At 37.3% G+C, this 12,232-nt stretch overlaps 2 protein-coding genes across 3 annotated transcripts in view; one reads left to right on the top strand and one right to left on the bottom strand.

Annotated features, from left to right (window-relative positions):
• The window catches only part of myo6b (myosin VIb), a 31,723-nt gene extending 24,872 nt beyond the window's left edge, over window positions 1–6,851 (bottom strand). Inside the window, exons 1-6 of the mRNA XM_067480604.1 lie at window positions 6,701–6,851; window positions 3,323–3,469; window positions 1,378–1,447; window positions 1,191–1,264; window positions 629–758; window positions 144–249 (exon numbers count right to left, since the gene is read on the bottom strand). Coding sequence (XP_067336705.1) covers window positions 144–249; window positions 629–758; window positions 1,191–1,264; window positions 1,378–1,447; window positions 3,323–3,439 — 497 coding nt within the window. The 5' untranslated portion in view covers window positions 3,440–3,469; window positions 6,701–6,851. The remainder of the gene's footprint in view (window positions 1–143; window positions 250–628; window positions 759–1,190; window positions 1,265–1,377; window positions 1,448–3,322; window positions 3,470–6,700) is intronic.
• A 2,244-nt stretch (window positions 6,852–9,095) lies between these two features.
• colec11 (collectin sub-family member 11) lies at window positions 9,096–12,017 on the top strand. 2 transcript variants are annotated; one of them, XM_067480922.1, is made up of 7 exons: window positions 9,096–9,231; window positions 9,630–9,783; window positions 9,883–9,954; window positions 10,463–10,534; window positions 10,620–10,673; window positions 10,806–10,901; window positions 11,103–12,017. In XM_067480922.1, the coding sequence occupies exons 2-7, from the start codon at window positions 9,651–9,653 to the stop codon at window positions 11,492–11,494; spliced, it is 819 nt and encodes a 272-aa protein (XP_067337023.1). In that variant the 5' UTR covers window positions 9,096–9,231; window positions 9,630–9,650; the 3' UTR covers window positions 11,495–12,017. The 2 variants fall into 2 exon arrangements, with proteins under 2 accessions (XP_067337023.1, XP_067337022.1); XM_067480921.1 differs by having other exon boundaries at window positions 11,085–12,017.
• The last annotated feature ends 215 nt before the right edge of the window (window positions 12,018–12,232 follow it).

Here is a 12,232-nt window from a genome sequence, read left to right as displayed (position 1 = left end):
TATAACCTATAAGCTCTATTTCTGATTAGTACATAGACACAAGATACTGTGGTGAAATACGCTGTTTTGGAAGAAGGGGGCAACAGATAAAGGGCCGGGGGAAGATTAGGAAGGGATGCAGAATGAATCATTAGAGTCCATACCTGAGAACAAACTTTGTGTTCTCTGTCTTTCCAGCCCCAGATTCACCCGAAACAATGATGGACTGGCTCATCTTTAGAACCTTCATGTCTCTGTAGGCTTTGTCAGCTAAAAAGAAAAATAAGAAACGCACAATAAAGGAACACATAATGTATAATTCAATTTGTCAAAGTGTAGTTGTTTTAAAAATTAACTGGTCTTGAAGAGGTTGCTTCAAAAAACACATTGAAAGGGAATTGCATTGATTGTGCTATTTTATAATTAATACATTTTTATATTAATTAAAAGTACATCCATTTTTTGCACCTATAACCCCCCCTGACTATTATTCCCATTAAATTGTGATTAGGTTAAAGAGGGATTACAGAAGGATCAACAGATAACAACTCTGTTATATTTTTTCAGTCAATTGTATTTTAGCTTGCATTTAAATACTGTTGGTTATATGTTAGCCCCAGATTGGTGATTAGGAGATATGACGTCTTACCTATAGCATAAACATGAGGTGGCAGTGTGCCCAGCGACTTCCCCTTGTACAACTTGATGGAATCGGGGCCGTACAATATTGGGATGTCATAGTAAGGATTCACAGCTATCAAGATATTAGCCACATAGGTCTGTAAGAAACATTAAAAACAAGTCACTAAATTTAGAGAAAGAGAATTATTAGAAAAAATACATTATAATATTAAATATTTAGAGTAAATGAAAATGAGCCAACAGAAAGAGACCCACCCTAACCTGCTTCTCTGTCCTGCTTTTTACATTTACCAACTGTTCATCATTTCCTAAGTGAATGGCTAGGATCCAGATTGGGTTTGCCCATCAGACTTTGTGACCCTTTGCTAGCTTCCCTTTACCACCTGGTACTTTAGCCCAAGGGAAAATAAGACAGGGTTCCTTTCTCGCTTCTGCTCTACTCCCTGTTACTACGTACATCTCTGTATTGTGCAACTAGAAAGTTATGCTTATAGTTTATGTCATTGGCAGCACACAATTAATAAATTCATACTAATGCAGACAAGAATAGATTGAGGAATAAAACATACGTAAATGTGGTCTTTACTGTACCGCACTCTGACGTTATTGAGAAGAGTGGCTTCATTCAAGTACATCAAGGAACCTGGAAACAAACAAACAAACAAACAAAAACAAAAACACGACAATTGAAATAAGAATTCTAAGAAAAAATATTTTGTTCAGATTGTTGCAAAAATTATTACAATAAAAACTTACAGTTGTCTTCCATATGTTTATTGACATCATCTTCTGCTGGGAAGACTTGGCTCATTGGAGCAAGAAAGGTCTGTAGCATTAACAGGTATTGTTAACGTTCAGATAGTGAAACTAACAGTGAAGCCAGACTTACTACAAATAGTACTGTCCCTGCTTAGCTTTCCCAAATTCATGTCCAAGACTGTTCATTGTTTATCTAGTGTTCTTTCAAAGGCCTATGATACAAAACCATTTTTATTAGCATTAGCTAGCAATTGAAGACATATTTAAGATCATAAAAAGCTAAGCAAGCATGCATAAACATGAACCATAACAGTAATGATATTTGGTGCGACATGTTCCCAGGCAAACTTAGATACTGATATTCTCACTCTATTGTTTAAGAGTCTGAGTTAATGGAAATAAACTCAATGGAACAAGCAGGCTGTGAGAGAAACAAGGGGAGACATGGCAAGGTAATGAATAATTTGTTGGGGGAGCAACAGGATCTGAACACCTGAGTGAGTAAGTAAGTGAGTGGGTGTGTGTGTGTGTGTGTGTGTGTGTGTGGTACAGAAAGACCACTAAACTCCACCCACAGCATTACCACAAGCAGTTTCTGTAAGCATAAACAAAATCTGCCCTGTGTGTTTGCTACAGTACCCTGGCTCAACCAGAAAATACCCAAAAACAATAACAACCATGTGAAAAATGTCTAACCAGTAACACAGACAAAGAAGAGGCAGCCAGGCTGAGGCACTAATGAGCTCCACACTGCAGGAAAAAAAGGCACTCAATGGGCCTTTCATTCCCACAGTGAACGTGACAGAGCATTTGCCTTGAGGAATAAAAAGATTATGACCATTCACCCCATTTCAAACTCATTCAAATCTTCTCTAGCTAACTACTTTTAAGTACCCCTTAAAAATGTTTCTCTTAGTGAGTGATTTGATAAAAGAGTATTAATATTAAACAGTTATTGTTTCCAGTGCAACTTTTTTTAGTTTATTGAACAAAATACAGATTGCAACAAACACAGTATCAATTTTAGACACCTTTAATTTTTTTTGTACCTTCAGAAGTACTTAAGTCTTAAAAAGGGAGAGAATATTTTCAGAGCGAACACATAAAAATATAAATTACAATGTGCAAATGTAAATGTATGATACATTGTAGTGGACACAGATGTGCCAGTCCAAATGCAATACCATTGTGAATACTGGCTCATTGGCACACATAATTCCCAGAAGATATTCTGACATGTCTCATAAAAAAACAAAAAAAACAAAACAAAACAAAAAAAAAACACACAGGTGTAAAGAATATAGTAAATGATGAAAGAATTTATTTTATCTTCTTCAGTTTTAGTGTCTTAGTGGCAACTGTGCATATCCTCAAGCTGTGGTGAGAACACAAAGCAAATGCAGAGGCACCTGCTCCACTGCATGTCTGCTGTAAACATTGGAGCCCTGCTTGCTGGGAACATGTGATGGCTCAGGTGTAACAGGTGGCCTTTACCTCCTAATGAGCAGCTCTCCCTTTAGGTAACACTATCAGTGTACCTGCTGCTGCTCTCTTTATTTATTTATGGCCCTAGACAAGAGGTTTCTCATGTTTCTTACATTTTACACATTGTTGTGCTAACGCCTCTGTACGTGAAAATGCTCATAAGACAGACTGTATTATATTACTGAAAAAGTAATGTTTTATTTCTCACACACTGCTTTGTAATTTTTATTATAGCTTTTGTACGTGAACCTAAAATATTTACTTAGTGATGATTTCCCTGTGATGAAGGCAAACAACAACCAGTTAATGTAAACCAATGACATGTGCAGCTGTGCCAAGAAAACAAACATTACTACAACCTCAACTCTTCACTCATTTCTCCATTTAATGTCCTTTGTCTGTAAATGGAACTTTAGGGTTTGTGGATATGTCTGTGTGTTTCTGTGTGTTGACCCACCTTGCCCTTCTGGTTCAGTGGTTCTATGGTGAGCGTGTCGGCTCCTATGTCAACGATCATGCCCAGCTGGAACCCATCTGTGGGGTGGGGCGCCCATACTGGCTTCCCATCCTCCATGGTTTACCTCCAGTCAACACAGCCACACAACTAGGAGAGGGAAAGAGACAGCAACGGGGAAGAAACACATGAATTATCTACATACATATGTACATTAAACACATTTTGCACTTTTTTTCTTGCCGATTCCCCTAAGATTTGTATGGCCACAGCCATTCCATTTTTGACTTAGGTAATATAATCCTTATTTGCATGGCAGCAAATTACAGCTTCCCATCAAATTGTCAGTCTTTGCTTTTAAAACTATAACATTGCTCTATAATCATTATATTTTACTTGACATGAAAACATCAAGACTCAACAACAGTCAGAACTGCTTCATAAGCAAACTGATCCACAGTAGCATTTATCACTCACTTAATGATGTGATGGGGAGGCTATTCCATGTCCCCTAACAATAACTGTCTACCCAGACAAAGCATTTCAGATCCTTCAGACTCAAAATCAATCTTATCTGCTCCACCACGCTCCACCCACTGCTTTGTTTTAAAATTACAATTAATGAGAATTCTTAGGCAAAAAAGGTGTTAACATCTCTGCACTGCACTTCAGTGTGTGATGTTTTTGAGTATATTTCTAGTAAACATAATAACAATTAAAAAAGCTATAAACTTTACTTTAGCTTTGAAGTAAATCAGTCAAAAAGCTGGGATTTCACACACATCATTAATACATGTATTTAGCTATTGGCAGGTAATCCAACAAACACAGAGATTCATGTAAAAGTGTATCCTTGCATATCCAATGAGCTTCAGGGATTGGGGTCAAATGTCAAATGACTATATGCAGTGGAAACTGCTGATGTAGCCTCCACAAGGACTCCAAGTTCGTCAAGTACATTACTCAGCATTGTGTTCAAACTCAATACAGACTGGAAACATCTGTAGCCATGCCAAATTATTTCTGTCTTTCTTTAAACATTGTTCCACGGATCTTGCATTATTTAACATTTTCTCCTAATAAACTGTACATCACACTGTTCCTATTTCTACAGCCTAGATGACAAGTGTTGAAAAAATGATGACATTAGCTTTTTCAAATATTTGAGTCCTTTGTGTCACATAATAAGTTCTTTGTAAGACTGTTAAACCATTTCTTTATTCTTGAACAAAAGATAATCCCTTGCATGATTTCATGTAATGAAGTGAGACTTCCAGGACATCATTATCATGCCAGTACATTTAGTCTAGCAAGCCCTGTAGTAATGTCGACTTCACTCAACATGCAGTAATTTCCTATTTTAAGTCACTCACTTTATTTCTGCTGAAATAAAGATATGAGCAAGTTACAGTAAGTTGAAAAGCTAATGGATGGTCTAAAAACACTATGCATATGATATTTCATCTAATGCTTATTTCTGGTGAGAATGACATAGGATGGTTCAATTTGTTACTACACCAATATGAATAAACATAAATCTAGTAAGCATCTAAAGGAAATTATCTTTTTCGGAGTGATTACAAACTGCAAGTGAGTGCAAGCATATATAGCAAATAACCGGCTGTTGTCTGAATTTATTGTTCAATGGACTATTGTTACATGATCATGTCTTCTGTTCATGGTAGGTCTTACAAAAGATTCCTAACATCAAAGTACCGATCCACCATTTACGCTAAACCTAAAACAAACAGAAGAGGGAAGCATTGTGGAAGCCTAAATAAAAAACCTGTCATCTAATAGCACATTTTGATTTAATCGATATTAGAAGCTTGTTGCTGTTAGCAGAGCTATTAAGACGATCTTTCTGTAATGCCTTGAAACTTGTACAGTACAGTAGTGCACATTATTTGGCATGGTATGAAAATCTGCAGTGATGATCATTTGCTTATCGAAGACTGAAACTGTAGGGTTACACTGCATACTTATGTATTCAAACCACATAAAAATACAAGTAAGCAGGAGTTTCAAACTGCACCAGACAGAGAGAGGGTGGAGGAAATTACTTTCCCTGTCTATTATCGTCAGCCTTCAAATGTTAGATCAAGGCTGGTGGGATCTGCAGAAAATTCAGTGTATTTTCAATTACAGTACACCCACAGAAAATGCACAAATTAACATGACTGAACTCCTGTAATAGAAATGGTCTATATAAAGAAAAGACCTATGTAGCCACACTGTCCATATAGGTCATGTGTGTCTTTATAATATACAGAACTGTTCACTGAATCAAGACCTTAGGGATTTACTGTACAGTATACACTACTTTTAAAGCAAAGCTCTAAACTATCTGTCGTCGCACTGGAGGGGGGGGGGAATTGCCTTCTGCCTAGAAGTCCACACCACAAGTCAATGTCATCTGTCCTGCCAACCCAACTGAGACCAGTCCCTCACAAGTAACTTTGACTCTGCAGCCTAAATCCTCTTAAGATTTGACCCTAATCCAGACAAAGAGGTGAGGCACTTCAAGTGAGGGGTGAGCCTAACAAATAAAAGCCAGTGACACACTGTGGGGACAATGCAAATCAGAAGTGTCACATATCAGTATGAAACACACAGAGACCTACAGTTTATAAATGAGGAAACAAACATACACGCACACAAATGAATGAACGCTGGCTCAGAGTTAAAGCAGGACAAGCAAACACGCCTCTTGTTTCCTGCTTCTTGTTTCCTGTTCCCTGCCAAGCAAAAGGATCATGGAAAATGCATTGGATATCAGCTACGGAAAAACAGGGCAATGAGTAATCTACATATATGTCACATTTCACAAGTCAACTTTTAACAATCGTGATCAGAAAAGGTATCGTTTAGGTTTGAGATTATAAGTGTAGGTAGAAACAAGAGAATAAATATATAAAATAACCCAAATAAATAAATGTTAGCAATGGGAGGATATGTATGTTGCATGGCAAGCAGTTAATCTGCACATCTAGATATCTGTTACAGATATATGTAAATATTTCTTCCTGATTCCTACTAGGAAAAAAACCCTAATTTGAATACAGTATCTACAGTCCAATTGTTAGTCTGAATTTTTATTTCAGATATCCAGGATGGACTGTGACAGATATCTAGGATTATATTATTATTATCACTGTAGATATTTGAAGCTAATGCCGTGCTAGAAAAAGAGGTTCTCCCTGAAGTTGTGCAGCACAACCTCAGCAAACAAACACAACACCAACAGGAAGTGAGCAAAAACAGAGGATTTACTGCTTCAGCTGTACTTACGTTACGTTAAAATATTGGAAAAAGGAATACTAAGTACTTCAAATCCACACTGGCAATAAAGGTGTAAAACTTACAAACACAGGCACTTACAACTCTTAAACCTCAGACTGTTAAATGTATGTTCCGAGCGACGGCAGGGAGTTTGAAGTCCCTCATACGGACGTGTATCTGCAGCAACAGATGAGCTGCGCTGCTCCTCTTGTCTGCAGGACAGGAGTCTGGATGACAGACAGTGCTCGCGCGCCGGTGAGCTCCCGTGACGTCACCGCTAACTATTAAGTCCGCGTTGACGTGCCGCGCGTAAGATTCTGTGTTAGGTAATTTTTTACTGGCTGCGTTTTATTTTGAAAAAACCGAACAGGAGAAACAAACTTCCCCGTGTATTGCAGAAGATACGCATAGGTTACGTGGTTCGATTATCAAAATATTGTTCATTTTTTCCCTTCACGTCTTTAACATATGCTGGAACGAGCTGAATATTCAATATTCTGAACTGCTAAAACAGAACTCTTCCGCAGCTTCCTGTGCACTTAGATCTATTTTTTTAAACTGCTCCTTCTTGCACTTGCATTTCATGAAATCTAAACAGTTTTCCGATGTTTTCTCCTTGACTTAACATTTTTGCTGCCTTGTAACTCACTTGTAAGTGGCTTTGGATAAAAAGGTCTGCTAAATGACTAAATGTAACCAAATGATATCACATCTATAACCATTCTTCAAGTTAGTCTAACAATAACAAGAAAGAAAAAAAAACCCTGATTTAATTAAACTCAAAAATTATAAAAAAACATGTAGCTGGTAGCCTACTGTTGTGCTTGGATCCAACACTATGTCATCTCACCTGGTTCACTTGCATACACATTTAAAAACTACATTAGGCTATACTTTAAAGATATCTCTGGGCTTGAATATGGGACAGCTAATTGTACCGCTCACTGTTGATTGCTTAGTGTTTCATTATAAAGTTAAAATGTACACCACTTCACTGGCTGCATTAAAAGGGCAGCAAATGTTGACTTGAGAGACATAAATATTTAAAAGGCAGGTAATGTAAAACTTTTGAGGGGATTTTTAAAGGAGACACCCAATCTCCTATTGAAAGCTGCCTCTGGGTTTGTAAATCTAATTAGGACATCTAATACTCTTCTACTGGGCCCTATCTGATTACTGACACTAGATGACAACATGTGAACATTAACAAGACATTTTTAAAAAGTCCAAGATGGTAACTGCTTGACTTCCTAAATAATGCAACAAAGGCAAGCACCACTTGACCATATCAGACACTGACATATTTTATTATGCAATACTGTAACTGCAAATGAAACACAAGTGTTGTTAAAATTTGTTAAAATTTCAACTCTTTTTTTTTTTCAGTCTGGTCAGTACTAACCACAAAGTTATTTTAAAACCTGAAATTCGTTTTTTAGTTTTGATTTTATGATATGTAGGTCTGTGTATTCAACGGCTTTCACCTTGTCGCCTCCGGGGTTGATTTGGCATGAGTTTTTACGCCGGATGACCTTCCTGCCGCAACCATTGCATTGTTATCTGGGCTCAGACGGATCCACACCTGCTGGGGTGTGATTCAAACTCATGGCCTTCTGCAGCCCAACCCAATGCTTTACCACTGATACACCAGGCCCCCTGCATTAGTGACTGATTAACTCCAAATATCTAAAGAGATATATATATATATATATATATATATATATATATATATATATATATATATATATATATATATATATATATATATATATATATATATATATATATATATATATATATATATATATATATATATGCTTGAAGATATATATGTATATAAGCCACTACTGTTGTTTCTCTGGACAACGGCTCCATCAAGTGGCCATATTGTGTAACAACACATCTGCATGTCTGAAGCCAAATCCCAAACCAATTATAACTCGTTTACAGAGAGCAGAGAAAACATCATGGAAATAATGACCTAGAGAGTTGATCATATCAAAGAAGCACTGCAGTTTGGGACATGGCAGTGGCAGATACCCATTGTATTGTATTTAGTCATATAATGTCACAAAATGTTTAGTGACACTGAACCATAGGTTTATTTAAGTAAATAGCCAATTTGGTTAAGTGTTGATGTTAAACTGGACTGGTCTGTCAAAGCCCTCTTCCCAGTAAACAAAAGTAAGTAAATAAAGCTGAGGCAACCCACGGAGATTGAAAACCAAATGAAGCAGTACTTCAGCTAAATACAGAGAGGAGATGGTAAGGTGGGCCACGTCACAAGCATAACATAAATTCTAATGCCCAAAAAATGTTAGTGGTTCTCCTAAAATATTTAAAATATCTTGTAGATTGACTTGCTTGTCTAAATAGCTGATATACTTTGCTAAGCCAGTGCATCTCCACCGTCAATCACTTGACTACTTTCCCAGCCAATTATCTGTGGGGCTCCAGCTGCTTTGGGCTTTATCTGTGAGCTGTTTATGAATGTCCTATCACACACATTCTGTGGTGCCTGTAGAGGCACATTTAATGTTTCTGTAGGACCACCAGTGTTCAAAGCCCCGCACGTCTTTGCAAGCAGGCAAGCAATCCTGTTTCCTTCTGTCTGGAAAGATTCTCTACAGGTAGGCTTTCCATTTTCAGTTTGTCCACTTTAGCAGTTTTTTTCATTAAGGGATAATGACATTGCCTAAGCTTATTATGTTTTGTTGTCTCTAGCACTGTAAATCTGAGTGGGTTATTTACGTCTTAAGGAACAGTTTAAAAATTGTTGTAGACAAGTTTGGTTTTGTTTTTATTTATTACTAAAGTAGTGTCTACAATCTTTTCATAGTAGGCCTTGTACTCTCAGGAATTTGTAGCCTGTCTGCATTGCTAAATGTGCTAATGTTTAATAGTTCCGCTATTTCAATTGTGAAATACTTTACTTTCTTTGTGATATCTATAGCTAAAGTTTACGTTTTGTGAGTATAACTAATAATAATCAGCAATGTTCTTCATTTTTTCTGTTTCCCCACCTTAGACAACCAGCCCATGTACAAGAATGAGCGGCGAGATGCTGTTACTACCAATAATATTGTCTGTGATGATAAGTTTTGTACCCATACAGACATCTTATGGGCAGCACTTGGCAGAAGAGACCTGCACTATTCAAATTCTTGTCCCTGGACTCAAAGGCATGCAGTTGTCATACACACTATTTTACTTGAACACAAATAGGATCTGTCTTCATATTTCCTGATGACTGTTTTTTGTTTTGTTTTTATCTGCATAAGGAGAACCAGGAGAGAAAGGAGAAAAAGGAGCGCCAGGGAGACCGGGACGAGTAGGCCCTCCTGGAGAGATTGGTACACTTTCTGCCTTTTTTTACAACAAGGGAAAATACCTACATAACTAAACCACATATCTTCTCTATACATGGGAAAACATTTTCCTACACACAAGCTTATATCTCCTTATTTGCTCACCACTACCACTGAGCTGCAACAAAGAAGAACTGGGGTAAAGATCACATTGCTTGGGCTGATAATGTGCCGTTAAATCACTAACAAGCCATCCAAAGATGACCGAGTGTTTACATTTGGGTGAGAGGTTGGAGGATAAATGATTTGCAGAATCTGCTGCTGTTGACAAGTGTTTACTGAAGACCATAATGAGGACTTCTAAAGGAGATTACACAGACTCCTCATTTTAATTAACATACCTTAGTTAAAGGAGGTTAAATGCAGTTTGAGAACTTCATGAGATTATTTTCTTTAATTTGTTTTTTTAAAGTACAGACATTTTGTATAACATGAGAGATGTATATCTTTTTAAATGGACTGAATTGTTACAAAACAAATCCTGTCATGCCAGGCCAACCTGGGCTTAAAGGACAGAAAGGAATTATGGGGCATTATGGAAAAATGGGCCCAAGTGGAATGAAAGGTAATAATGTACTTCAAATATAGTTGGATAACAATTGATTATAGTATATTTGATATTTTATGAATAATAACATTTTCTATATCAGGATTAAAAGGAGACATTGGGGATCCAGGTCCAAGGGGCCCTAATGGAGACCCAGGTAAGGTATTATCTCCCATCTTATTTGGTTTGTCAAACAGATTATTGTAGAGTTAAACAGACACATTTGGTGAGATTTTGAAAATTAATTATGACAAACATGTGGTAATCCCCTACCTGTTTGCCTGATCAGGTGTTCCATGTGAGTGCACACCAATAAGAAAGATGATTGGAGAAATGGACATTCTTGTGGCCCAGCTTTCCTCTGAACTGAAATTCATTAAAAATGGTATGATCTTAACATTCTTTAAAAAGAAAAAGCACTTTGCAACTTGTCACTGTTTCGACATTTAATTTTCATCATTATCACTTCTTGTATCCTTGCTATTGCTTCACTTGTTCCTCTCAAAGCACTGTAATTTCTGGGCATGTCAATGTGAAATGTATAGAAATACAAGTGCTCATTTTTCAGCACTGCCCTCCCCTGCAGCTGTTGCTGGCATAAAAGAGACAGACAGTAAGGTCTATCTTTTGGTGAAGGAGGAGAAACGCTACTCCGATGCTGAGGTTTACTGTCGCACGAGGGGTGGGCACCTGGCCATGCCCAAGGATGAGGGAGCCAACACGGCAATCGCAGGGTACATAAGCGAAGCAGGCCTGAGCAGAATCTACATTGGCATTCATGATCTGGACCATGAGGGTGTTTTTACCTACGTAGATCGCTCTCCCATGACTACTTTCAGCAGATGGAGAAAAGGAGAGCCCAACAATGCCTATGATGATGAGGACTGTGCTGAGATGGTGGCCTCTGGGGAGTGGACTGATGTGGCTTGCCATCCCACCATGTATTTTGTCTGTGAATTTGACAAGGACGGTGTTTAAGTGTAGTCCTTTTTGGAGGGACTGCAGAAAACAATGCATATAATTGAGCAAAAAATGTGTTCACAAAGTTTGGGCTGTAGACTCTCTCTGTAAATATGATAAGAAAAAAGACAAGCAAGTTGTGCAAATAAATGTATGTTTCTTTTGCTTTTACCAATTCATACTATTTATTTTCCTAACTCACAAAAAGAAGAGTCTTTGTTCTTTTGTTGGAATTTTTACTTTAAGTACGCCCCTAATGTCATATTCTGATTTATTACTGTTTACAACAGCATCCCAGGCAATGTATTAAGTGTTTATGTTACACAAACTATCTGGTGAGGATTTGTTGCAGAAGTGCTATCAACAAACAAGACACATCAGCAAATGCCAACATTGTAAAATATGTGGACAGTTTTGGTTCCAGTAGGGAGCTTTTAGTCAGATTAATGGAATACAATATGCATTCTCCATATTCATATGTCGTGGCTGCTGTACAATAAACATTCACTGATAATATAAAAAAAATAACAGTGTCTATATAATATTTTCAGTTATTTAGTGGATTAGTGCTTTAAACCAAATTGAAGGCTGGGCCTCTGAATCCACTGTGGATAAAAGGTGTACATCACTATAATAACTTCTTAACCGATATCTTTTTTTTTTGGTTTTGGCTGCTGGATGGGCCTTTTTCACATCGCAGATCATACAAACAGTTATGCTGAAACTGCTGAAATCCATCATTTACACATGCACTCA

This window comes from Channa argus, chromosome 16, assembly GCF_033026475.1.
Source record: "Channa argus isolate prfri chromosome 16, Channa argus male v1.0, whole genome shotgun sequence".
Taxonomy (NCBI): domain Eukaryota; kingdom Metazoa; phylum Chordata; class Actinopteri; order Anabantiformes; family Channidae; genus Channa; species Channa argus.
The sequence above is the reverse complement of the archived record's forward strand: the minus strand, read 5'-3'. Positions and strand labels throughout refer to the sequence as shown.